The 25,426-nt window shown below is 41.1% G+C and overlaps 1 protein-coding gene across 1 annotated transcript in view; it reads left to right on the forward strand.

Moving 5' to 3' along the window:
* Positions 1–847: 847 nt before the first annotated feature.
* The window catches only part of LOC307102879 (alcohol dehydrogenase E chain-like), a gene marked incomplete at both ends in the record, with an annotated part of 35,731 nt that continues 11,152 nt past the window's right edge, over positions 848–25,426 (forward strand). Inside the window, one exon of the mRNA XM_079776568.1 lies at positions 848–1,135. Within this exon, the coding sequence (XP_079632694.1) occupies positions 848–1,135 (288 nt within the window). The remainder of the gene's footprint in view (positions 1,136–25,426) is intronic.

Raw genomic sequence — 25,426 nt, forward strand, 5'->3', positions numbered from 1 at the left:
TCCTTTTTTATTTAAATGTAAATTTTAAAAATTGTTATGAATTAACTTCGATTTTGTTTTAAAAGCAATTCTTTGCTTGGTACCAGTTGGTTAGATTAGGAAAGAACTAGAGAAGTTTTTTAATGATTAACTTTAAGAACCCTCATTATATAGAACTAATCAAGATCTGGGGGCTCCTGGGTTGAGCGCAGAGCGTTAACCCTTCCAGCCCCGGAAGGGTGCAGCGGCCTGGACCAGGATGCCCGCGGCAGACCCCCCGCAGGCTGCCTCTGCCCATCTTGGGCAGCTCAGGACGCCCCGCGCCTGGCCTCCGAGGCTGGGCGCAAGGATTTCAGGTCAGATGCTCAGGAAGCTGCTCTGGCTGCGAGGAGCGGCCGCCTCCCGCAGCCCCAGGGTGCCTCGGACCCCTCCTTCTGCGCAAGTGAGGGTGCTCCGGCTTCAGGTAGCGGAGGCGCGGGGGGCAGCGCGCGGCGTCCGATCCCAGCGCCCCCGGAGAGGCCGATGGATACCCGGACAGACGGATTCCCCAAACCCCCGTCCGGGGCATTAGCGACGGTCTGCGCCGGCCACGTGGGGACCTGGTGGCGCCCTCGCGGGGCGGCGGGGCTGCGCGGAGCAGGCGTGCGGGAGCGGTGCGCTGCAAGCCGCCGCTGCATACCTTCCTCCAGGATGTGGGCTGGTTTGGGCGCAAGCTCTCCAGGCTGCTCACCCTGCTCGCACGCTTCCCCATCAGCTACTTGCTGCCCCGCATCATCTGCCCAGCGCCCGGAGGTACTCGCGGGGTCCAGCGCGGCGGGGCCGCCCGACGACGGCGACGACTCACCCGCTAACTGCGGGACGAGGCCGCATGGACTCTCAGGACTCGCTGCTGGGCAGTGGCAGCGGGGGTCGGGGCCGGGAGGGCGGCGGGGTCTTGGTCCCCTCCTGCGCCTCGGAGCACGAGCTGCGGTTAGTCTCTCCCGCCTTCCTACCAGGAGCTCACGTACCCGGCCGCCTGCAAGGAGTCCACGCGGCTGCAGCAGCTCAGCCCCGGGAGGTGGTGCTGCCCGAGTCTGGCTTGGCCGCTTGGCGGCTCCGGGGAGCACGAGGGACCCGAAGGCAGCTTCCCGCTCCTCTGAGCGCCCAGGACCGGACCGCTCGAGGACCACGCGGACAGAACCGGGCTGGGGCTGCGGATGGGAGGGCCGTTGGCCGCCAACAACTGCCGCCAGCCTAACCGCCCCGTCGCCCAGCGACTGGATTGGGGACTCGCTCTCCCCCTGGATCTTAGGTTTCCCTGCCTTTCGTTCAGTTCAAGGAAACATTAGGCGCGTCGCGGGGCAGTTGCAGCGGACTAGGCCAGAACACACCTGGGAAAGATGTTCCCCGGCACCCGGATGGCCTTCACTAGTGAGTGTCTGCCTCCCGCATCCCAGAGAGCTCGGGAGCCCTTAGTGCACCTGGAGTAGGGCAGCGCCCATTAGGGATGAGGGGGGAGGGACGTAGCTCCACTCTCTTGCCTCCATCCAGGACAGGTCACTGCCTCCCAGGAAGGGTGAGGAGCGGCTTGGGGGTGAGCCCAGGCTGGAGCCTGGATTGGGTGCCTCCCTTGAGAAGAACCCCCAAACCCTTCCTGTCTTCCTGGCCAAGCATAACACAGCAGTTGGCTCCCAGTTTGGTGGGGAATACTCGTGATATCGGTTAGTTGCTGTCCCTATTCAAGAGACAGGAGTAACGCATTATCCAAGACCATATATGTAAGAAGGTACAGTTGGACTTTGGATTTTTCAGTAACTGAGAAGATACTTATATTTGTCTTTTAAAAATATTTTTACCATGTGCCTTAACCGGTTTGGCTCAGTGGCTAGAGCGTCGGCCTATGGACTGAAGGGTCCCAGGTTCGATTCCGGTCAAGGGCATGTACCTTGGTTGCGAGCACATCCCCAGTAGGAGGTGTGCAGGAGGCAGCTGATCGATGTTTCTAACTCTCTATCCCTCTCCCTTCCTCTCTGTAAATATATATATATATATATATATATATATATATATATATATATATATATATATATATATATATATTTTACCATGTATTGAACATATCAGGAGGGTATGTCTGCAATTAATGACAAGATAATTGTCTTATCATCTTTCATAGGCCTCAATGGCCCAGGAATTGCCCACACGCTCATGATTGCTTAATAAAAAGTTGGACATTATTTCATTTACAATGGGGGGAAAAGGAGGCATGATTGAATGAGAAAACATATGTGACAAAAACATGAAGGATATCTTATTTTCACTATTTGAGAAGAATTAACTTTATTTTTAAGTACTGTGGCATAACATATAACTTTTATAATAACTACCCATTATGTAATCTAAGTCTTCATTGTAGTTATATGTGAAAATGATCAAGACATATATGCATACCATGAAGCATGATGCCATGTACTTTGCTTTCCCTGTTTCAATTGGAATTCTTGTTAAATTGCATTTTATTGCCCAGAATGTGATCCACCTTGGTGAAAGTTCCATGTCAGCTTGAAAAGAATGTATTCTGCTGCTGTTAGATGAAGTAGTCCATAAATGTCATATATACAGTTAATTGATAGTATCGCTAAGTTCAACCGTGTCTTCACTGATCTTCTGGCTGCTGGGATTGTCCTTTCTGCTAGAAAGATGCTGACATCTCCAGCTATAATGGGTTCATCGATTTCTCCTTGTAGTTCTATCAGATTTTGGCTCAGCAGTTTAATGATCTATAATAATAAAAAGGTAATATGCTAATTAGACCGGACAGCTGATTGACCTTCCGGATGAAGCCGGGGCTGCGCTGCTGCGAAGGCCAAGTCCCTTGCACAAATTTTGTGCATCGGGCCTCTAGTTTCTTTATAGTTACATGCATGTTTAGGATTGTTATATGTTCTTTCATTTTAACCTTTGTACTAGCTTTTGTGTTGGTTGATCTATTGCTTTTATTATATGTTTGCCTTTGTCAGTGAGAAAATTTTTCTTTCATATCTTTTCTTAGTAATTAAAATTTTTTTCTTCTTAAAGAGGTCTCCTAAATATTTCTGGTAATAATGGTTTGATGGTGGTGAACTCCTTCTGCCTTTTCTTGCCTGTGAAACATTTCATCTCTTTTTTGATTCTAAAGGATAGCTTTCCTGGGTAGAGTAATCTTAGTTATAGGTTCTTGTGTTTCTCTTTTTCTTTTGCCAATTACAGTTTATATTCAATACTAGAGGCCCAGTGCATGATTGAATCATGCACGTGTAGGGTCCCCTACACACTTTCGCTTTTCGCGGTGGAGCTGGGTGCCTGTCCGCTGGTGCACCAGGCCTTTCAGAAGCCTCCGGCTCAGCGGAGGCTTCTGAAAGGCCTGGTGCCAGAGCAGACAGGCACCCAGCTCCCCCACTTTTGATGGTCCGTGGCTGCTGAGGGGGGCTACCCTGCTGTTGAGAGGCGCAGGGGGCGGGACTCCTGCCCCCTGCGCCTCTCAACGGCCGCTGAGGGGGGCTGCCGCGGACACCTGGCTACCCTGCCATTGAGAGGCGCAGCTGGGTGTCCGCAGCAGGCCCCCTCAGCGGCCGCGGATCTGCACCTCTCAACAGCAGGGTAGCCCCCCTCAGTGGCAGCGGATCCGTGCCTCTCAATGGCCGGATAGGCCACCCCGAGTCCCGCCCCTCAGCCTCCTGCCGCCCAATCGTGGGCGTAGCAGAGTGATGGTAATTTACATGTTACGCTATTATTAGATAGGATTATTTTTCTTTCAGGTGTGCCAATATCTTTTTGCCTGCAAAGTTTCTCTTGAGAAATCAGCTGACAGTCTTATAGGAGCTTCCTTTTCTCTTGCTGCTTTTAAAATCATCCTTTGGCATTTTTGTTTTCTTTTGTTTGCTTTTTTATCTCCCCTATACTCTCCTTCCCCTCCCCCTCGTGGCTCTCCCCACAGCAATCATTGCACTATTGTCCATGTCCATGATTTTTTTTTTCTTTTTCTTGTTTGCTCTGATTTCTTCTTATTTGGAACTCTGCACTTTCTGGACTTGTATGTCTATTTCCTTTGCCAGATTAAGGAACTTTTTAGTAATTATACCTTCCAATATTTCTCTCCCTCCCTTTCTTTTCTTTCTGGTACTCCTATGATACAAATGTTAAACTTCATGTTGTCCCAGAGGTCCCTTAAACTATCCTCGTGTTTTAATTTTTTTCTTTTTGCTACTCTACTTGGGTGTTTTCTGCTACCTGTCTTCCAAATTACTGATTCTATTATCTGTTTTATCCAGTCTGCTGTTGATTCCCTCCAATGTATTCTTCATTTCAGTTATTGTAGTTTTCATTTCTGACTAATTCTTTCTTATGATTTCTCTGGCCCTGGCACTCTTTGAGTTGCTGTCCCTTCTCTGGAGCTTAGGGTGAATGTTGTGAGCAAGTGAGGCTGTGCTTAGGCCCTTTAAGAGGATGATTGTGTCTACAGCAACCCTCCATCTCACCTATAGTGAGTCACTGCTGATTTTTACAGCCAGATGTTGTAGAGATTTCTCTTCTCAGCACTGGAGCTGCAGGTTTTGGAGCTGAAACTCCTCATTATTCTGTGGGGTCCTCCATGGCCAACGTGTTCCTCCCTATTCTTAACCACCACATGTGGATGTGTGACCAGTCTGTTCCACATTTCTGCTCACTGAGAATATTTCAAGGTTACCTAAAATCTGTTGATGTATGAATATCCAAACCTGTAGGAAATTTTTATAATAATTTATTTGAGTCAACCAGAGGATATGTCTGGAAGCAAGATCTCAACAAACAGAAAAATTCTTCCAAAAAATGACAGTTTGCAGGTTCCTTTATGCATTTGGAATTAAGAAGAGAATGCAAGGCTCAGCCTGTGTGGATCAGTTGTTGAGTGTTGACCAATGAACTAGGAGATCACGGTTCACTTCCCAGTCAGGACACATGCCTTAGTTGCAGGCTTCATCCCCAATGGGGAGCATGCAGGAAGCAGCCAAACAATGATTCTCTCTCATCATTGATGTTTCTATCTCTCTCTCTCCCCCTTCCTCTCTGAAATCAACAAAACATATTTTTTAAGAAGAGAAGAGACTGTAAAGAAAATCACATGAAGCTAGGAGACAACAAGGAAGGGACTGAAGGACAAGGTAGTTAATGAGATTATGCTTCAGACAGAGGTGTCTGAAAAGAAGCATTTCAAACTCAGGTGCACTGAAACAATGGACAGGGCTTGCTTAAGGCAAAGATAGTTCTTTTACTAAAGGATTTATATGCCTGGGCATAACTACTCACCACCACCTGCCAGCTAAGGATTTATGATCAGATCAGCCTGAGAGATTACTTTCCATAGAACCACTTTTCTGTCCACCCACCCTTTCCTCATACATATTTTTATAAAACTAATAAAGTAGAATTCGTGTCATTTGCATTACTTTACAATCATTATACAATATTTTTTCTGCAGCATCTCAAAAATGATCATTTGCATACCTCTTCATCAAGCTGACCCATAATATTTCACTTAAGCATTCAGATTATTTCAGTTAGGTACTCAGAAAAAAATTGCCAAGAAATAAATTTATGGTGTTGGATTTGGGTAGATCAAACATATTGACTTAGCAACTTAAATGTTTGGCTACTATTAACCTCTCTCCTTACCCTGCCTCAACCCCATGATATTTGAAAGCTATTAGATTATTTATGCACCCATGAGAAGAGTTATATCTTTTTCTTTTCCAGGTATCTTTTAAGTAAATATTAGCCACATTGCTTTGCCATGACATTTGGCCTATAAAACAAGGAATTTGGAATGGATAATTTCGGAGTTCCTTGCCAGCAGTGTTCCTTCTGAGGCTTCTAAAATGATGGGGACTTTTTGGATAGATAGACTCTAACTCTGTTATGCCTTGCTCTATTTTTGTAGAGGAGTGGAAAGAATATGGGTTACTGATTAGACAGATGTGGTTAAGGATTCTGCCACTGTCACTTACCAGCTTCGTGATACCATCAGAAATTGTGGAGTTCTCTACAGCTGCATGATCTCAACTGCCTGGTTTTAATTGATTGTTTCATGGCTAGACACCTGAACCAGGTTGGACACCTGCTATAGATTGAGTGTTGTGTCCTCCCCCAAATTCATATGTTAAAACATAATCCCCAATGTCAAGGTATTTGGAAGTGGAGCCTTTGGGAGGCAATGAGATCATAGGCTGGAGCCCTCATAAACTGGATGAATGCCTTTATATAAAGAGACTCCAGAGAACTCCCTTGCCCTTTCTACCATGTGACAACGCAGAGGATGGTTGTCCACACACAAGGAATTGGGCTCTCATGAGACACTAAGTCAACCTTTACCTAGATGTTAGACTTTCCAGTCGCCAAAACTATCAGAAATAAATTGTTGTTTAAACCAGTTTGCTGTTTAAACTGATCTTTTTAACAGCAGACTAAATGGAGGACCATAAATTGAATTCAAATTATTCCTAATACTTATCCCACCATCACTCTATAAACTCACTCAAGTCCAATGTGATTGGAGATATGAGCTCCTTGAGGCCTCCCAGAATCTCTGAAAAGTGGTCAGACTCCCTTTCTTCATGCTGCTCTGCACAAGTGAAGGTGAGCAGCAGGGAGAACAAGGTGGTGACCGGTCTGTACAAGCAGTGTCTTCTCTTCCCGGTGGATGTAGTGTAGCCCCGTATGACCCCCTGCACCTGCACAAGTAAAGTTGAAAACAGACAACAGTGTCATGCCCTTGACAATTTTAGAGAAATGTGAACTTTATGCGAATGCATACGTGTTGGCAGACTACATCTAATTAAGTAGTTGAATGCAGCATGCTCCAAGTGTTGGTATAAGGCTTGAGATTTGTTAAAAATAAAACTCATATTCTTTCTCTTATTCATGGCACTGACCAATGGATAATAGAAATGCACAAGAGTGTGTGTTTTTCAATTTTGACTGTGCAAGAGAGATCAATATTTAGTTTTTAACTTAAATGTTCTCTCTCCAAAGCCTCCTTTGAGTCCTTCAGACAGATGCCCTCCCTTTGAAACAGCGCATCCCGATGATCTGACTTGTTTGCCTGTGCCTTTTTTGCCATAGGTTGTGAGCTTTCTTTTATGGGTAATCATTGTAGCTGATATTTATTGAAGACTGTCCTATCTGCCAGGTTTCCTGGTGTTTTAAAGGGCTTGTCTCATTGGTTCAACAAACAATGCTTTGAGGTGGTACTATTATTCTATTATTTTACAAATAAGAGCAAATTCACGCAGCTAGTAAAGATAGGGTCTGGCTTGAATCCAAGGCCATGTCATAGCATTTCCCCATATGCCTCTAGGCAGAGGTAGAGGCCATCGATTACCCCTCCTTGCCACCCCAGTGGACCCTACTGAATGCCTGGAACAGGGAGGAGCTCAGTCAGTGCTGCTAGGTATTGAGGAGAGCAGAAATGCCAGGGTCATGAGCCCCTTTTCTGTGAGTGACTGGGTGTCTACCATCTCTGCTATGAAGAGGAGGAGGGTGCTGGGGCAAACACATTCCTCTGGCTTGTACTTCTCTCTGTCCTATGTCATTTATGCTGCTTCCTTACTGCTGCTCCTTTCTAACTGCAGCATGAGGATTAGAAGTTGCAGCTTAGTTCACACAAATGGGAAATGAGGAGAAAGAGTAAATGTTGAATCCAGAAAAAAGGAGAGTGTGTAAAATTTATGTGTAGAGAAATAATTAACCAAATAAATCCAGCTGTTATTCGTAATTGGCATATTACAAAGTCCAAGCCTGAGTGATGGATTAGTGCCCATTTCTCTCTGATTTGTTATGGTTTGGGAATAAACTTATGGGTTTGGATAAAGACACCAGATTGCATGTGTAGAACTGAGCATTATTCAAGCAAATAAAATACCTGTGCAACATATCTGCTTCATGTAATCGAGCAGGAAAGGGTCTGCAAGAATCCATCCGCCTCCTGGCCTGCAGAGAGAACAGAAACATGAGCACAGCAGGAAAAGTAAGCATTTTTTTTTATTTTTGAAATATATATTCTCATTAGATAATATACAAAAAGAAATAGCATTTGGTGAATAATTTAAAATTTATATCTGAAATAGAAACCATATAAACTGAAACATAACATAGAATATATGCTTTGTTATGCAATGTATATTGAACCAGAATTTAAATAGGCTGTTGATAAATATCTTTAAAAGAATGTACAGCTTCTGTACCTATTAAAGCCTTTATTTACTATATTAGATAAATGGGCAGTAGTTGTAGCCAATCATGAATAATTTGAAAATCTACAGTTAGGAATATTTTTAATCAATGATTTAACTTTGTATTAAGAAGCCATAACTTAAACGTTATTTTTTTGTAATCATATTTTTGTTTTTATGAACACAGGAGGAAAGTTAAGTCTGACATAAGTTTTATTGATCTCAAAGCATTAGAATCATCAAGGTTAAGCAAGCCAACATCAACATGCAAATTCTAATTTTAAAGGGTCCTGTGATGACTCAATCCAAGAAATTTCCATAGGAATCTTATAGAAAAATATCATCTCCATACAAAAGTCAACATGATCTTATAAAAAATTAATACTGATATAGTTTGAATCACTTACTATTAATAGGAACAGGGATATTTGCTTCTAGGTCTTTCATAGATCTTTTTACCTCTTCAATGTGCTTACAAGTGCAGAGAAATGCATGTGATCATTCAATATAATCAATTCACATTGTTTAATGGCTCAGTCCCCAAAAATGTCCAGTATATGTGTTGTGTTAGGAGTGGATCACACTAATATTTTGCTATGATAACACAATTGAAAATTTCTGAGATTTCTACACACCCTATGTTATACAACAGGCCTATATATCAGTATGATTTGTTGAAAACTCAAGAGCCAATTGTCAGTTTTTTCATTTCAACTCTCTTTGTTTTTATTTGTTACTGATTAGCATTTACGATGGCAAATTACATTCCAAATGAAAAGTTAGGAAAAATTAAAAATAAATTTGTCAAAACTCAGCTTGGAAGAAATAATGAGTTCAGAGAGCAAATGGGTAAACCAAATGTATTCGTGAAAACAGTAAATGCTAAGCAATCAGTTCTTCCCCCTCCAGGGCAACATCCATAGTTTTCAGCTTTGTGGTAACACTTCACAACTGTTTATTCTTCGTGCATTATATTTTCCTCAAATGCAAAATGGCAATCATAATGATCCCTACTTTATAAGATAGTTGTGAGAATGTAATAAATTAATACTCCTTAGCACTTAGGATAGTGTCTGGTACATAGAAGTTATTCAATACATGTTAGCCACTACTACTGATGTTGTTGTTATGTAAGATTTGGTTAACGCTCATTACCATGGGATGGTGAAAAGATAAAGTTGGATTGTTTTAATTCTCTGGGCAGCAGACTTTCTCACTTTGCAAAAATTAGTCAGTTACTAAGTCAATTGAGCCTCAATTTTGCCATCTGTAAACTAGACCAATAGCTCCATAATACAGCCTTGTGGGCTTTAAAAATCAAGTACGTAACTCATTCAGCATCAGCCACAACATGCCCGCCCATCAAATAAACACCTGATAATCAGAACCTATGTACTATTAGCGTATTATTTCTAAGTACTCTCATATTTATTGACCATGGCAAGCACCTCGGCAAAGTGGAAGAATTAGACATATAAATAATGAAAATTAATTTGCAAAAGCATACATTTCAACTGACCTTTTAAAATCATATTTACAATTATGAATTGTACATTTATAATTACAATTATTATAGAACTAGAGGCTCAGTGCACAAATTTGTACACCTTGAAAGGAACTGTGGGCCGCAAGGCTGCAGTGGGCACAGGGGTGGGTCTTGGCCCATCCTCCGTGCCCCTGCCTGGCCCCTCCTGCCATGGCCCCTGGTCCCCTCTCTGCTGGCAGCTCTGCTCCCCCTGCTGCCGCTCCCATGCACTGATGGCGCCAGCCCCGCTTGCACCCACTGATGGGGCGGAGCTATTGGGGCTGGTGCCAGCAGCGGGTGCGAGTGGGGCTGGCACAATCAGTGGGTGTGAGTGGTGGCTGCTGTCTTGATAGCCCCTCAGGAGCAGCGGGAGGTGGAGAAGCCTTCAGGGGCGATCTGGGCGGCAGCCACCAATCACACCTGCTGATGGTGCCGAGCAAAAGAGGCCGGTGCCTGGTGCCGGCAGTGGGTGTGAGTGGTGGCTCCAGCGGCTGTGGGTGCAAACGGGGCCAGGCTGGCAGTGGGTGTGAGCGCTAGGTGAAATTTTCAGTTATCATCAGAGGCTTGCCCTGGTGACAGTGACTGGTGCCCCGCCTTGGTCTGACACCCCCGCTCACCTGCTCCACCATCCCACTGTGGCCAATGCCCGCCATGTAAATGCTCCCTGGTGGTCAGCGCACATCATAGCAACCAGTTGTTTGGTTTTTTTCAGTTGTTCTGCCATTCGGTCTATTTGTATATTAACCTTTTATTACATAGGATTATCTATCTAGAAAAAAAGCTCTCAAATGTATAAGCTTTGTAGCATTGAAGACAGATTTTATATTACATTCTCAAAATTACATTCTCATAAAAATATGTGTTCCACTTTAATTTTGAAGAACATCTACGGGTAAACTATGCTGGATTAAAAAGTCAAACACACAGTTATCTAACTTTTAAATATATATATGAATATGTGGGTAAGTGTGTGTGTGTGTGTGTGTGTAGAGGGCCCCCTGGGAAGACACATGGACATTCTTTAGATTGCTGAGCCCAAGATATTTGACAGAGTCATGTCAGTTGCACCCCGCCCCAGGAGTGCGGAGGTGTTGTCATTTACTGGCTTACCTTTGTCTAGGTTCTGGAAGAGGGCTTTGAGATGTGGAACCAGTCTAGCACCAGAAAAGAGGAAATGAAATAGACCTGGGCCCTCCCAAGCTCCTTTAATCTTAAGTTTTCCAGTGAACCCCCCTTGTATATGGGAGTATAAATAAATGTGCTGCGTGGCTCAGGGAGTCGTCTGTCTCTCCAGCAGAAGAGGTCAGCGACCCACCCGGGACCCAGCTTGCATCTACTTCTGTGTCTCTCTTTATTTCTTTATTTCTCAATCCCTGGACGCCTCTATCAAGAACCAGTTTCATCTCTCTCCGTGCTGGCCACGGAAAAGAGAGATCCCCGCCGCATCAGGCCCCCGCATGTGTGTGTGTGTGTGTGTGTGTGTGTGTGTGTGTGTGTGTGTGTGTACAGCTGTAACCTATGTGATTTTTGGCTCACATCTAATCTGGAAAAAATAGCTACACATAAATTAGAGAAGAAAACCGAGCTGCCAAAGCTTACTTTCAAATGAGTCATGCAAACTAGTAGCACACAGAAGTAGTGGGGAGAGAAAATCGGAGGAGGAGGACAGGCAAGGAGAAAGGGAAGTCACCTATGCAGGGAGGCAAGTGTGCACTGGAATCATAAAGTCGGATTCTTTGGGGCTTAAGCAGAGAATTAAGCAAGAGAGCAAGAGATTTTATGTGACCAGACAAGTGATTCTAGCAGTGAAATAATTGTCTTTTAAAACTTCATTACAAGCCAACATTTGTGGGCAAACAACCACTTTCAGGACTGACTGCATTAGTAACCCTTGGAAAAAGAAACAACATAAGGATGACCTAAAAGAACATATTGCATATTATCTCAATGCCTCATTATAGTTAATTCTATTTATATTTCCTTATGTTATTACTTTACACTTTTTAAAAAGGTATTTTCATTCTCTTTGCAAATCAGAAGCTTTCTATTTCTATATAACATTTATTAGATTCCAGACATGGGCTAGATGTTGCACATAAAAATATGAAAGTCACAATCCCTGACTTCAAGAGTGGATAAGTATGTGTATCATTTTTCTGTTCAATTTCCAGGTAATAAAATGCAAAGCAGCTGTGCTATGGGAGATAAAGAAACCCTTTTCCATTGAGGAGGTGGAGGTAGCACCGCCTAAGGCTAATGAAGTTCGTATAAAGGTGAAACACTTTTTTCACATCTTTTGAATTTTAGATATAAGAAAATTCAGAGAATAGTACAAATGGAAATAACAAAAAGTTTATTAAGAAGCACTTTTTAGCCCAGCTGGCATGGCTCAGAGGTTGGGTGTTGACCTATGAACTAGGAGGTCATGGTTTGATTCCCAGTCAGGGCATAGGCCCGGGTTGTGGGCTTGATCCCCAGTGTAGGGCATGCAGGAGGCAGCCAATCAATGATTCTCTCTCATAATTGATGTTAATATCTCTAGCCCTCTTCCTTCCTCTCTGAACTCAATAAAAATATATATGTTTTAAAAAGAAGCACTTAAAAAAATCCTCATGCAAGGATATATTTGTTTATTTATTGATTTAAGAGAGAGAGAGAAACATCCCATTGATCAGTTGCCTTGCCTCCCATACGTGCCCCAACCAGGATCGAAAGAGAAACCTAGGTAAGTGCCCTAGGTAATCCAAACAGTGGAAATACATTTCTTGTCAAGGAAAGATAAAAATACTAATTCAAGTTGCTAAACTTTTAAAAATAGAATAGACAGTATGTACAGTATAATCCTAATGTCGACCTCAATAAAGAGTTAAACTGAGTCAAGCTCAAAATGATCAAAAAGATGAATTTATTTCTTCTTCTTGGCTAGCACTTCCAGTATTATATCGAACTGTTATGGTGAAAGTGGGCATTCCTGTCTTGTTCCTGTTCTTAGGGGAAATGGGTTTAGTTTTTGCCCACTGAGTATGATGTTGGCTATAGGTTTGTCATATAAGGCTTTTATTATGTTGAGGTATGATTCCTTTATTCCCACTTTGCTGAGAGTTTTGTTTTGTTTTTTATCAAGAAAGGGTGTTGGATTTTGTCAAATGCTTTTTCTGCATCAATTGATATAATCGTGGTTTTTACCTTTCAATTTGTTTATGTGATGTATCACATTTTATTGATTTGCAGATAGTGTACCAGGATTGCATTCCCGGAATAAATCCCACTTGGTCATGGTGTATGATCTTCTTAATGTATTGTTGAATGTGTTTGCTAATATTTTGTTGAGGATTTTAGCATCTATGTTCATCAGGAATATTGGCCTATAATTGTCTTTCTTTATAGCATCTTTATCTGGTTTGGGGACTAGGGTAATGCTGTCTTCATGGAAAGAGCTAGGAAATGTTTCTTCCTCTTGAATTTTTTGAAATAGTCTGAGGAGGATTGGTGCAAGTTCTTCTTTGAATTTCCATAAAACTCCCCCATGAAGCTATCCGGATCTGGAAAAGAAGAAGTAAAATTGTCATTATTCGCAGATGACATGATATTATACATAGAAAAACCCTAAAGACTCCATCAAAAAACTAAATTTAATAAAAGATTTCAGCAACGTAGCAGGATACAAAATTTACACCCAGAAATCTATGGCTTTTTTAGACACCAATAATGAACTCACAGAAAGAGAAACTAAAAAAACAATCCCATTTACCATTGCAATAAAAAAACTAAAATACCTAAGAATAAACTTAACTAAGGACGTAATAGACCTGTATTCAGAAAAATACAGACGTTGAAAAAAGAGATAGAGGAAGATATAAACAAGTAGAAGAAATACTGTGTTCATGGATTCGTAGAATCAGCATCATGAAAATATGTCCATACTACCCAAAACAATCTAGCAATTCACTGCACTCCCCATTAAAATACCAAAGGCATATTTCACAGACCTAGAACAAACTCTCCAGAAATCTATATGGAATAAATAAATAAATAAAGGCCCTAAATAACTGCAGCAATCCTGAGAAAGAAGAACAAAGTTGGAGGGATCTCAATACCAGGTATCAAGCTATATTACAAAGCCACTGTTCTCAAAACTGCCTGGTATTGTCACAAGAACAGACATATAGACCAATGGAATAGAATAAAGAACCCAGAAATTGACTCAAACCAATATGCTCAATTAATATTTGACAAAGGAGGCAAGAGCATACAATGGAGTCAAGACAGTCTCTTCAATAAATGGTGTTGGGAAAATTGGACAGATACATGCAAAAAAATGAAACTAGATCACCAACTTATACCATACACAAAAATAAACTCAAAATGGATACAGAACTTAAACATAAAACAGGAAACCATAAAAATCTTAGAAGAATCCATAGGCAGCAAAATATCAGACATATATCATAGCAATATCTTTACCAATACAGCTCCTAGGACAATGGAAACAAGGAGAAAAATCAACAAAAGGGACTATATAAAATTAAAAACCTTCTGCACAGTGAAAGAAACCATCAACAAAACAACAAGAAAGCCCACTGCATGGGAGAACATATTTGCCAACATTATATCCGATAAGGGCTTAATCACCAAAATTTATAGGGAACTCATATAACTCAACAAAAGGAAGATAAACAGCCCAATCAAAAAATGGGCAAAGGACCTAAATAGACACTTTTTGAAAGTGGACATACAGATGGCCAAGAAACATATGAAAACATGCTCAAAGTCACTTATTATCCGAGAGATGCAAATCAAAACAACAATGAGGTACCATCTCACACCTGTCAGAATGGCTATCATCAACAAATCAAAAAAGGAAAACTGCTGGCCAGGATTTGGAGTAAAAGGAGCCCTCATGCACTGCTGGTGGGAATGCAGACTGGTGCAGCCACTATGGAAAACAGTATGGAGTTCCCTCAAAAATTAAAAATGGAACTTCCATTTGACTCAGTAATCCCACTTTTAGGAACATATCCCAAGAAAACAGAAACACCAATTAGAAAGTATTTATGTACCCCTATGTTCATAGCAGCACAGTTTACAATAGCTAAGATTTTCGAACAGCCTAAGTGCCCATCAGCAGATGAGTGGATTAAAGATCAGTGGTACATCTATACAATGGAATACTATGCTGCAGTAAAAAAGAAGGAATTCTTACCATTTGCAACAGCATGGATGGTCCTGGAGAGCATTATGCTAAGCAAAATAAGCCAATCAGAGAAAGATAAATATAACATGATCTCACTTATTTGTGGAATACAATGAACAACATAAATTGATGAACAAAAATAGAACCAGAGACATAGAAGCATCAAACTGACTGTCAAACCTCAGAGTGTAGGAAGGGGAGGGAGGGTGGTAAGAGATCAACCAAAGGACTTGCATGCATGCATTTAAGGATAACCAATGGACACAGACGGTAGGGGGGCGAGGGCATGTGCTAGGGGAGGGAGTGGCGGGAAGAGGTCAATGGGGGGAAAAGGAGACATATGTAATATTTCAACAATAGAAAATTTAAATTAAAAACAAAGCAAAAAGAATAACGGAGTAGTTGTAATTTGAAACATGCAAATTGTAGCAAGCTATAGGGCAGTCCTTTGAGGATTTGGGGTAGGCTGTTCTTACATGCAGGAAATTTAAAGAGGGGAAGTTCAGTTACAGTCTGTTAAAATGTATGTATTTTTTTATGAGACTATCTTTTATTATTATATAATACTCTTTTTGTCTCATTTAATTACTTTGGCCCTTGAATTTTGCTTAATATGATGATAATATAGCAGCCATGTATTCTTTTGTTTTTATTTCATTAAACAATTTTTTATCATTGAAACAAAAGCAAATCCAGTCATATAAACAATGTTCAATTCAGCTTATTTTGTGAGATGAATCCCACCAGTCATTTTAGTTCAAATTTCTCAAGGTTGTTATGAGGCAACTCCTGACCAATTTTCATTTAGGAAAATTCCAATATTATCAGTTTTCTATAAATCAGGCATTTACAGGAAATCAATTTCTCAGTCCTTGTGTTTTGTTTTCCTGATGACACATACATGAGATTTTCCTTTTTATATCCTCCAGTTCCATTGTAGATTTAAATTCTTTCACACTAATAAAATAAAAAAGAATTGATGTATTTATACAGGAAACACGTGCAAGATTTCAAAATCAATTAGCATTAGATGATGGAACTTAACTGAATTTTCATGGTTGCTAATCTATAGTTTCTACTTCTATGAAAAAGGATGCATTCTTGTCTGTAACAAGACAAATATTTGAGAAACCGTTATTTCACAGATTATTCTGAATTGCTAAAGATAGGGAAGGAAAGAAGTAGAGGGTCTTTTTTGTTTAAATTTCTTTATTGATTAAGGTATCACATATTTGTCCTCATCTCCCCCATTCCCATTCCAAACCCCTCCCCACGCATGCCCCCACCCCCCTGTTGTCCTTGACCACTGGTTAGGCTCATATGGATGCACACAAGTCCTTTGGTTGATCTCTCCCCTTTATCCCCACCCTCCCCTACCGTCCCTCTGAGATCCGACAGTCTGATCCATGCCTCCTTGTCTCTGGGTCTGTTCTTGTTCATCAGTCTATGTTGTTCATCATTTCCCCTAGATGAGTGATATCATGTCCTACTAGAAATACACTTATAAGAACCGAAAATGAGACAAGCAATAATGGTTATTCTGAAAGGCAAATGAATCAGTCTGCAGTGAGTTTCTTTCTGGGCCAACAGTTCTTTTGAATCCCAATTTCAATGTCAAACAGTTCCTTATGTGTACATGTCAGCAATGATATTTCAGTTCTGGATGGTGGACAAATGGTGGTAATGCAGGTCCGACCCTCTCCGGTTTGGTCCTGGGCAACCTGCAGTGACGCACAGCTGCTGACTGCTAGTATGGCAAGGCAACGTCAGCGTCTTCCATTTCTGGACTTCTTCTCTTCTGTCTTCATAGCTGGAGTAGTCCTGTCAATTCCTCTCTGTTGCCAGAATCCACATGGTCTCGGAGTTGTTTTCTGAAAATATACAAACATATTCTCGACCAAAAGTTAATAAAGGAATATTTTCTATAAATTGGACTTGGGATCCTTTTACATTTTTTGCCCAAGTGATTTTCCTCTGGCTTATTTTGACACCGTGTGAGTTTTTCATGGGTGTCTTGCTGTTAGCATTAGAATTAATTTTCTAAAATACAAATTTTCTAGATATAATTTACTTATAGGATATTTTTCCTTACATGATATTCTTCTACTATCCCCCCTTTTTTTATTTAAATATTAGGAGGCTTTTGAAAATTTTATAATGTAGTCTTGATAGCTTTTAAATTTTAGTTTTTTGCACAATAATATGACTGCTTTAGGTTCATTACTTGTTACACAATTTTATCATTAGATGAACTACCAATAAAAATTTTAGTTAACACTTTAGAAACTGCTTTTTGTCCAGTACAGTACAATTTGTTTTTCTAGAATATTCGCTTATTTCAATTAGCCAATTTAAATTAGCCTGAAAACTTGACTACTATTTTACTGTCAAATTTAATACTCTAACAACAATCTTATTTTACCCTGTAAATATTAGTGGAAAGGATTATTTGCCTTCTTGAGTAAGTCCTGAGCATTCCTGGTGGTAGGCTGGATTTAGATATCAAAAACCCACTGCCCCACACCATGGGTACAAGACAACTCAAACAACTCTTGTTGCAGTGAGAGGGCAGCTGCTGGTGGCCAAGTCTCTGTCTGTTACCCGGGTCCCGATTTGAGCTGGGCATGGGAAGTTGAGCAGTCATGGAGGCAGGAGACTTCCCTCAGAAGGGGTGAGGGTTCAGGCCCCTGCAAAGTTGGGGGGGTGAGGTTCTGTGCCCCACCTCTGTTGACCCCCAAGTTCTCTCCTGATGGCCCCTCTGTGACTGTGCCTGTCTTAAATTGTTCCTTCCCTGAGGAATCTTACCCATCTCTGGCTAACCAGTCATTCTCCAGGGCCAAGCAGGGTGATGTGAGGTTCAGTTCTGTCTCCTTGGTAGCCTATGCCCCCATGGCCTCCACGCCCAGCACCTGCCTTGGGATTCCCTCACCTGCTGGTGGGGCCCTAGCACTGATTACATATCTTGGGGAACCCAGGTTTCTTCTCCAGGGAGGGCTCAGCTCGCCCCACTGGGTGAGAGACAGATCCATGGTACCAGTCATCACGAGGCTTCAACCTCGACATGAACAGAAAGCTCAGGCAACAGCTGTGGGCTATTGGATTGTGAGAAGAGGGTCCCTCTTGGCCAAAAGGGCAAGAGAGACCAATATAGAATGCTCAGGTGTCTTCCCAGGGGGCCCTCTACACAATGGAAGGGATTAAATCCTTTCATGTCCTTTTTAAATTGCTGCCAGACATTCAAAGAATTAGTTTGTAAGTTTGCTTGGGATAATTGTATATTATGTTGTTGTAATTCTAAAATATCAAGAGATGTGTTACCTTTGTCTCCAAGCACCAAAAAGATGATTTTTTATTGATCCCCAGGGGTGCGAGGTACTATTATAGGTAATGGGGGTAACAAAAATCTGGGAAAAATTTTAATGACATTGTAGAATAATATTATGTAAGGCTATTCTTTGCTCTAGGCCATGGAAATTCCATTTCAAACTGGCTGTTGATTTCTTTTTGTATAGACAAGGTCTTAGTTACATTTTCTGCACCTCTCCCAGGGGCAAGTAGTGATAGTAGTGATACCCTTTCTTTGGTGTCCACACAAGCCAGAAACCTCTCTTTAATTTTACACACAAAGGGGCAGTGGTTTGATTTTGTGTCATACAAAAGGGAAGCTGGGTGGAGACTCCTGTGTAATTATACTTTCTTGCCATGGATGACCAAGGTGTTTGGTACTATTGGTGACTACATTAGGCAGGGGATCAGCCCACGTAAGGGGTCTTACCCATGAAGGGTCAGGAGCTTAAGTCCAAAATACTCCCCCATTTGCCCCAGGTAATATTACCGTACAACTGATGATTGCTAGCATGGCTAGAAAGGCGTCCTCAGGCATTCTGAGGTTTCTGGTTACCTCACAATTTCTTCCCTGAGGTTTGACATTCTGATTGATGTTTCTCTGTCTCTGGATCTATTTTTTTTCCCCCATCAGTTTATGTTGTTCATTATATTCCACAAATGAGTGAGATCATGTGATTTTTATCTTTCTCTGCCTGGCTTATTTCACTAAGCATAATGTTCTCCATCTCCATCCATGTTGTTGCAAATGGTAAGAGCTCCTTCTTTTTTACTGCAGCATAGTATTCCATTGTGTAGATGTACCACAGTTTTTTAGTCCACTCATCTGCTGATGGGCACGTAGGCTGTTTCCAAATCTTAGCTATGGTGAATTGTGCTGCTATGAACATAAGGGTACATATATCCTTTCTGATTGGTGTTTCTAGTTTCTTGGGATATATTCCTAGGAGTGGGATCACTGGATCAAATGGGAGTTCCATTTTTAGTTTTTTGAGGAAACTCCATACTGTTCTGCACAGTGGCTGCACCAGTCTGCATGCCCATCAGCAGTGCACGAGGGTTCCTTTTTCTCTGCATTCTCGCCAGCACTTGTCATTTGTTGACTTGTTGATAATAGCCATTCTGACAGGTGTGAGTTGGTACCGCATTGTTGTTTTGATTTGCATCTCTCTGATGATTAGTGAGTTGAGCATGTTTTCATATGTCTCTTGGCCTTCCTTCTGTCTTCTTTCAAAAAGTGTCTATTTAAATCACTTGCCCATTTTTTGATTGGGTTGTTTATCTTCTTTTTGTTAAGCTGCATGAGTTCCCTGTAAATGTTGGAGATTAAACCCTTATCGTTGATATCATTGGCAAATATGTTCTCCCATGCAGTGGGCTTTCTTGTTGTTTTATTGATGGTTTCCTTTGCTGTACAAAAGCTTTTTATTTTGATGTAGTCCCATTTGTTTATTTTCTCTTTAGTTTCCATTGCCCTAGGAGCAGTATCAGTGAAGAAATTGCTTTGGCATATGTCAGAGTTTTTCTGCCTATAGATTCCTCTAGTATTTTATGGTTTCCCGTTTTATGTTTAAGTCCTTGATCCATTTTGAGTTTATTTTTGTGTATGGTGTAAGTTTGTGGTCTCGTTTCATTTTTTTGCATGTATCTGTCCAATTTTCCCAACACCATTTATTGAAGAGACTGTCTTGACTCCATTGTATGTTCATGCCTCCTTTGTCAAATATTAATTGAGCATAGCGATTTGGATCGATTTCTGGGTTCTCTATTCTATTCCATTGGTCTATATGTCTGTTCTTGTGACAATACCAGGCAGTTTTGAGAACAGTGGCTTTGTAATATAGCTTGATATCTGGTATTGAGATCCCTCCTACTTTGTTCTTCTTTCTCAGGATTGCTGTAGCTATTCAGGGTCTTTTTTTATTCCAGATGAATTTTTGAGAAGTTTGTTTTAGGTCTGTGAAATATGCCTTTGGTATTTTAATGGGGAGTGCAGTGAATTGCTAGATTGCTTTGGGTAGTATGGACATTTTGATGATGTTGATTCTACCAATCCATGAACATGGTATATTCTTCCATCTGTTTATGTTTTCCTCTATCTCTTTTTACAGTGTTGTGTAGTTTTCCGCGTGTAAGTCTTTTACCTCCTTAGCAAGTTTATTCCTAAGTATCTTAATTTTTTTGGTATGATGGTAAATGGGATTGCTTTTTTTAGTCTCTCTTTCTGTAAGTTCATTATTGGTGTATAGAAATGCCATAGATTTCTTGACATTAATTTTGTATCCTGCTACACTGCTGAATTCATTTATTAAGTCTAATAATTTTTGAAGGAGTCTTTAGGGTTTTCTATGTACAGTATCATGTCATCTGCAGATAAGGACAGTTTTACTACTTCTTTTCCAATTTGGATGCCTTTTATTTCTTCTTCTTGTCTGATTGCAATGGCTAGTACTTCCAGCACTATATTGAACAGGAGTGGTGAGAGTGGGCATCCCTGTCTTGTTCCTGTTCTTAGGGGAAATGGTTTTAGTTTTTGCCCATTGAGTATGATGTTGGCTGTGGGTTTGTCATATATGGCTTTTATGATGTTGAGGTATGATCCTTCTATTCCCACCTTGCTGAGAGTTTTTATCAAGAAAGGATGGTGGATTATGTCAAATGCTTTTTCTGCATCAATTGATATGACTATGTGATTTTTATCTCTCAATTTGTTTATGTAATGTATCATGTTTATTGATTTGCGAATATTGTACCATCCTTGCATCCCTGGAATAAATCCTACTTGGTCATGGTGTATGATCTTTCAGATGTACTGCTGAATCTGATTTGCTAGAATTTTGTTGAGGATTTTGGCATCTATGTTCCTGAGGGATAATGACCTGTAATTCTCTTTCATTGTGTTATTGTTATCTGGTTTTGGTATTAGGGTGATGCTGACTTCATAGAAGGAGCTTGGAAGTGTTCCTTCCTCTTGAATTTTCTGGAATAGTCTGAGGAGGATAGGTTTTAGTTCTTCCTTGAATGTTTGGTAAAACTCCCCTGTGAAGCCATCTGGCCCCAGGCTTTTGTTTCCATAGTTATCAGCATATTGAGTTTTTTAGTATCTTCCTGAGTAAGTTTTGGAAGGTTGTATTTTTCTAGGAATGTGTCAATTTCCTCCAGGTTGTTTAGTTTGTTAGAATAGAGTTGTTCATAGTATTTTTTAATAATCCTTTGTATTTCTTTGGAGTCTGTTATTTCTCCTCTTTCCTTTCTGATTTTGTTCATTTGGGTCCTCTCTCTTTGCTTTTTGGTGAGCCTGGCTAGAGGTTCATCAATCTTGTTTATCCTTTCAAAGAACCAGCTCTTGGTTTTATTGATCTTTTGTTTTGTTTTGTTTTGTTTTTTTGGTTTTTTTTTTTTTGGTCTCTATGTCGTTCATTTCTGCTCTGATCTTTATTATTTCCTTCCTTCTGCTCGCTGTGGGCTTTTCTTGTTGCTCTCTTTCTAATTCTTTGAGTTGTTGAATTAGATGATTTATTACCATTTTTTCTTTTTTCTTTTTCTCTGTAGGTCTGTAGAGCTATAAATTTTCCTAGCAGGACTGCTTTCATTGTGTCCCATAGTATTTGTATTGTTGTGTTTTTATTGTCACTAGTCTCCAGGATGTTTTTAATTTCTTCTTTGATCTCATTGTTAACCCAATCATTGTTTAATAGCATGCTATTCAGCTTCCAAGTGTTTGGATTTTTTGGAATGTTTTTATTGTAGTTTATTTCTAATATTATGTCATTGTGGTCTGAGAAAATGCTTGATATGATTTCAATGTTTTTGAATTTGGGGAGACTTTGTTTGTGACCCAATATGTGGTCTATTTTTGAAAATGTCCCATGTGCACTTGAGAAGAATGTATATTCCGTGGCTTTGGGGTGAAATGCTCTGAAGATGTCAATTAGGTCCATCTGTTCTAGTTAGTCATTTAGAATTGCTGTTTCTTTGCTGATTTTTTGTCTAGATGATTTACCCAGTGATGTCAGTGGTATATTAAAGTCTCCTACTATGATTGTATTGTTGTCAATCTCTCCCTTGATATCTTCCAGGAGGTTTTTTTATGTATTTGGGTGCTCCTGCATTGGGTGCATATATGTTTATCAGGGTTATATCCTCTTGTTGTATCGATCCCTTTATTATTATGAAGTGGCCTTCCTTATCTCTTGTTATGGCCTTTACCTTGAGGTCTATTTTGTCAGAAATAAGTACTGCTACCCAGCTTTTTTTTTCATTTCCATTTGCCTGAAAGTTGTTTTTCCATCGCTTCACTTTCAATCTGTATAAGTCCTTTTTTTCTGAGGTGGGTCTCTTATAGACAGCATATATATGGGTCATGTTTTTTTACCCATTCAGCCACTCAATGTCTTTTGATTGGAGTATTTAATCCATTTACATTTAAAGTTATTATTGAAAGGCACTTGTTTGTAGCCATTTTTATTTTTTGAGGCTGTGTTCCTTCTTACCTTTTTATTTCTACTTTTTACACCAGTCCCTTTAGCATTTCTTGCATTGCTGGCTTGGTAGTGATGCATTTTTTTGTCTGTGAAGCTCCTTATTTTCCCTTCAATTTTGAATGATAACCTTGCTGGATAGATTATTCTTGGATTCAGTCCCTTGGTTTACATCACTTTGTAGATTTCCTTCCATTCTTTTCTGGCCTGATGTGTTTCTGTTGAGAAAGCATTTGATAATCTAATGGGAGTTCCCTTGTATGTAATTTTCTGTCTGTCTCTTACAGCCTTTAAGATTCTCTCTTTGTCCTGAATATTTGCCATCGTAATTATGATGTGTCTTGTTGTGGGTCTTTTTGGGTTCATCCTATTTGGGACTCTCTGAGCTTGTGTGACTTTTTTCTTTGCCACATCAGGGAAGTTTTCTGACATTATTTCTTCAAATAGTTCTTCTAACCCTTGTTCTTCTTCCTGTTGTTCTGGCACCCCTATTATTCGTTTGTTGCTTTGTTTCATGTTGTTCCATAGCTCCCTTAGGCTTTCCTCCTGTCTTTTAATTTTTTTCTCCAATTGCAATTCAGTTTGGCTGTGTTTTGCTTCACTGTCTTCTAGTTCACTAATTTGGTCCTCCGCTTCTCCTAGTCTACTGTTGAAACTTTCCATGGTGTTTTTTATTGCAGCTATATCACTCTTCATTTCTTCTTGATTCTTACGTAAGTTGTTGATTTTTACATCCATTTCTTCTTGATTCTTGCATAAGGTGTTAATTTTTTCTTCCATCCGATTTATGAACTCTATGACCCTTATTATGAATTCTCTTTCTGACATATTGCATGCTTCTGTTTCACTTAGCTGCTTTTCTGGTGTTTCCTCCTTTTCTTTCCTTTGGGGGTATCTTTGTCTACCCATTTTTGGTTTCACCGACTGATCTAGATGTTGAGCTGTGCAGGGGCTACTCCTTAGGTGGCAGTAGCTTCTCTGGCTGCAGTTGCTCCTTGGGCTGTTACGGTAGCAGCTGCTTCTCAGTTGGCAGCGGTTCCTCTGGTGGGTGCTGTTCACAGCAGTGGTGCCTCCTCTGGCTGGTGGGGGAGGCTGCTCGTATAGGTGCTGTTCCTTGGAAGGGGGTGGGCTGATTATGAGGTTGCTGCAGAACTGATTGCTCACACAGCTGCTGCTTCTTTGACAGGGGCAGACCATGTGAAGCTGCTGCTCTTAGGCCTGTTGTGGGTTGCTCGCGGGGCTTCTGCTCCTTGGACAGGAGCAGGCTGCTCACGTGTCTGCTGTGCATGTGGTTGCAGTGCCCTGGGCTAAAGCATTGGGCTGGTCAGAGGGGAACCTGCTTCTGAACTCACAGGAGCCTGTGCCCTGGGCAGCTGGAGCCTCGTTGACTGTGGGATCACAGCCTAGGTAGCGTGTTCCTGGCAGAGGTGGCTGTAGAGTCCCAGGTGTTATCTGAGGGCACTCTGGGTGGAGTTGAGGCTGGGAACCCAGTTACAGCAGCTCTTCCCTTCAAAAAGGCTAGGCCCTTAAGGACAAGCTGGCCTTCCGGTACTGTTTGCAATGGTAGCAGAAGCTTCCTAGTTAGGAGAGCCTGATTAGCCTGCCCCTGAAGGTCCTGTGGGATCTAACTGTGCCTCAGTCACACACACACACACACACACACACACACACACACACCATCTGACCACACGCTCCTCTTTGACTCCCTCACTCACTCATGCTCTTTCCCTCACTGCCTCATTCTTCCTGCCTCTGTAGTTTGGTCTCGGGTGTTGTTGACCCTTTCGTGGATGGAGATTCCTCTCCAGGTGTCTGGTTATGTGGCTTGCTCTCAAGCCCCTTGGCCTGTCTGGATAAAATTCACCTCAACAAGATACAACACAGAGGGAACTATGCACAAATGTACTCACGACACCAATAACCCCAATATAAGTGACCACCTGAGAAAAGAGAGATAGGGCAGAGAAAAGAGAGCACAAATGCTATGGAAAAGAGAGAAAAAGATATGGGATAAAAGACAAAGGAATAAGAGGATTGGGGCAGAATCTGTAGAGGCTGAGCTTATATAATGAAAATAAGATTAAGAATTGGATGAATATGGGGAGAACCTTAATTTAGTATTGAGGAAGTAGAAAGGGAATAAGTGGATGAGACAAAAGAGAATGAGAAGAAAAAATAACAAATTTACAAAAAACTTGATTTCAAAAATAGTATAAAAAATTTAAAATAGCCAATAAAAAAAATAGTGATGAAAAATTATGCAAACAGAAATAAAAAAAGCAACAAACCAAAACAGGAAAACAAAGAAGAAAGAAAAAAGAAGAAGAAAGAAAAAAGGGGTAATAAAAATAAAAGTGAAAAAAAGTAGAGTGTCTTCCTTTGGCTGGCTTATGATTCCATTCCTCTGTACTGTACTGTTTGTCAGTTTCTGGTTGCTGGGGCTAAAGATTACTCTTTAGGCCCGTCCTATGTCCTCAGGGAGTATTCAGATTCCTTGTATTACTCAGGGTGTGATCTGGGTGTGGCTATATTGGTTGCCTGGAGACTGGAGGGAGGGGCTATCTCTGAGGAGAAAATGGCGACGAGGGCTTAGATGACTCAGCACTAGACCTGCCACCACCTCCCCTGGACCGCCGCCTATTCTCCCCAGATTCCACAAGCCCACACCTTCTTCCAC

The sequence above is a fragment of the Cnephaeus nilssonii genome (genome assembly GCF_951640355.1).
Source record: "Cnephaeus nilssonii genome assembly, chromosome: 1".
NCBI classification, from domain to species: domain Eukaryota; kingdom Metazoa; phylum Chordata; class Mammalia; order Chiroptera; family Vespertilionidae; genus Cnephaeus; species Cnephaeus nilssonii.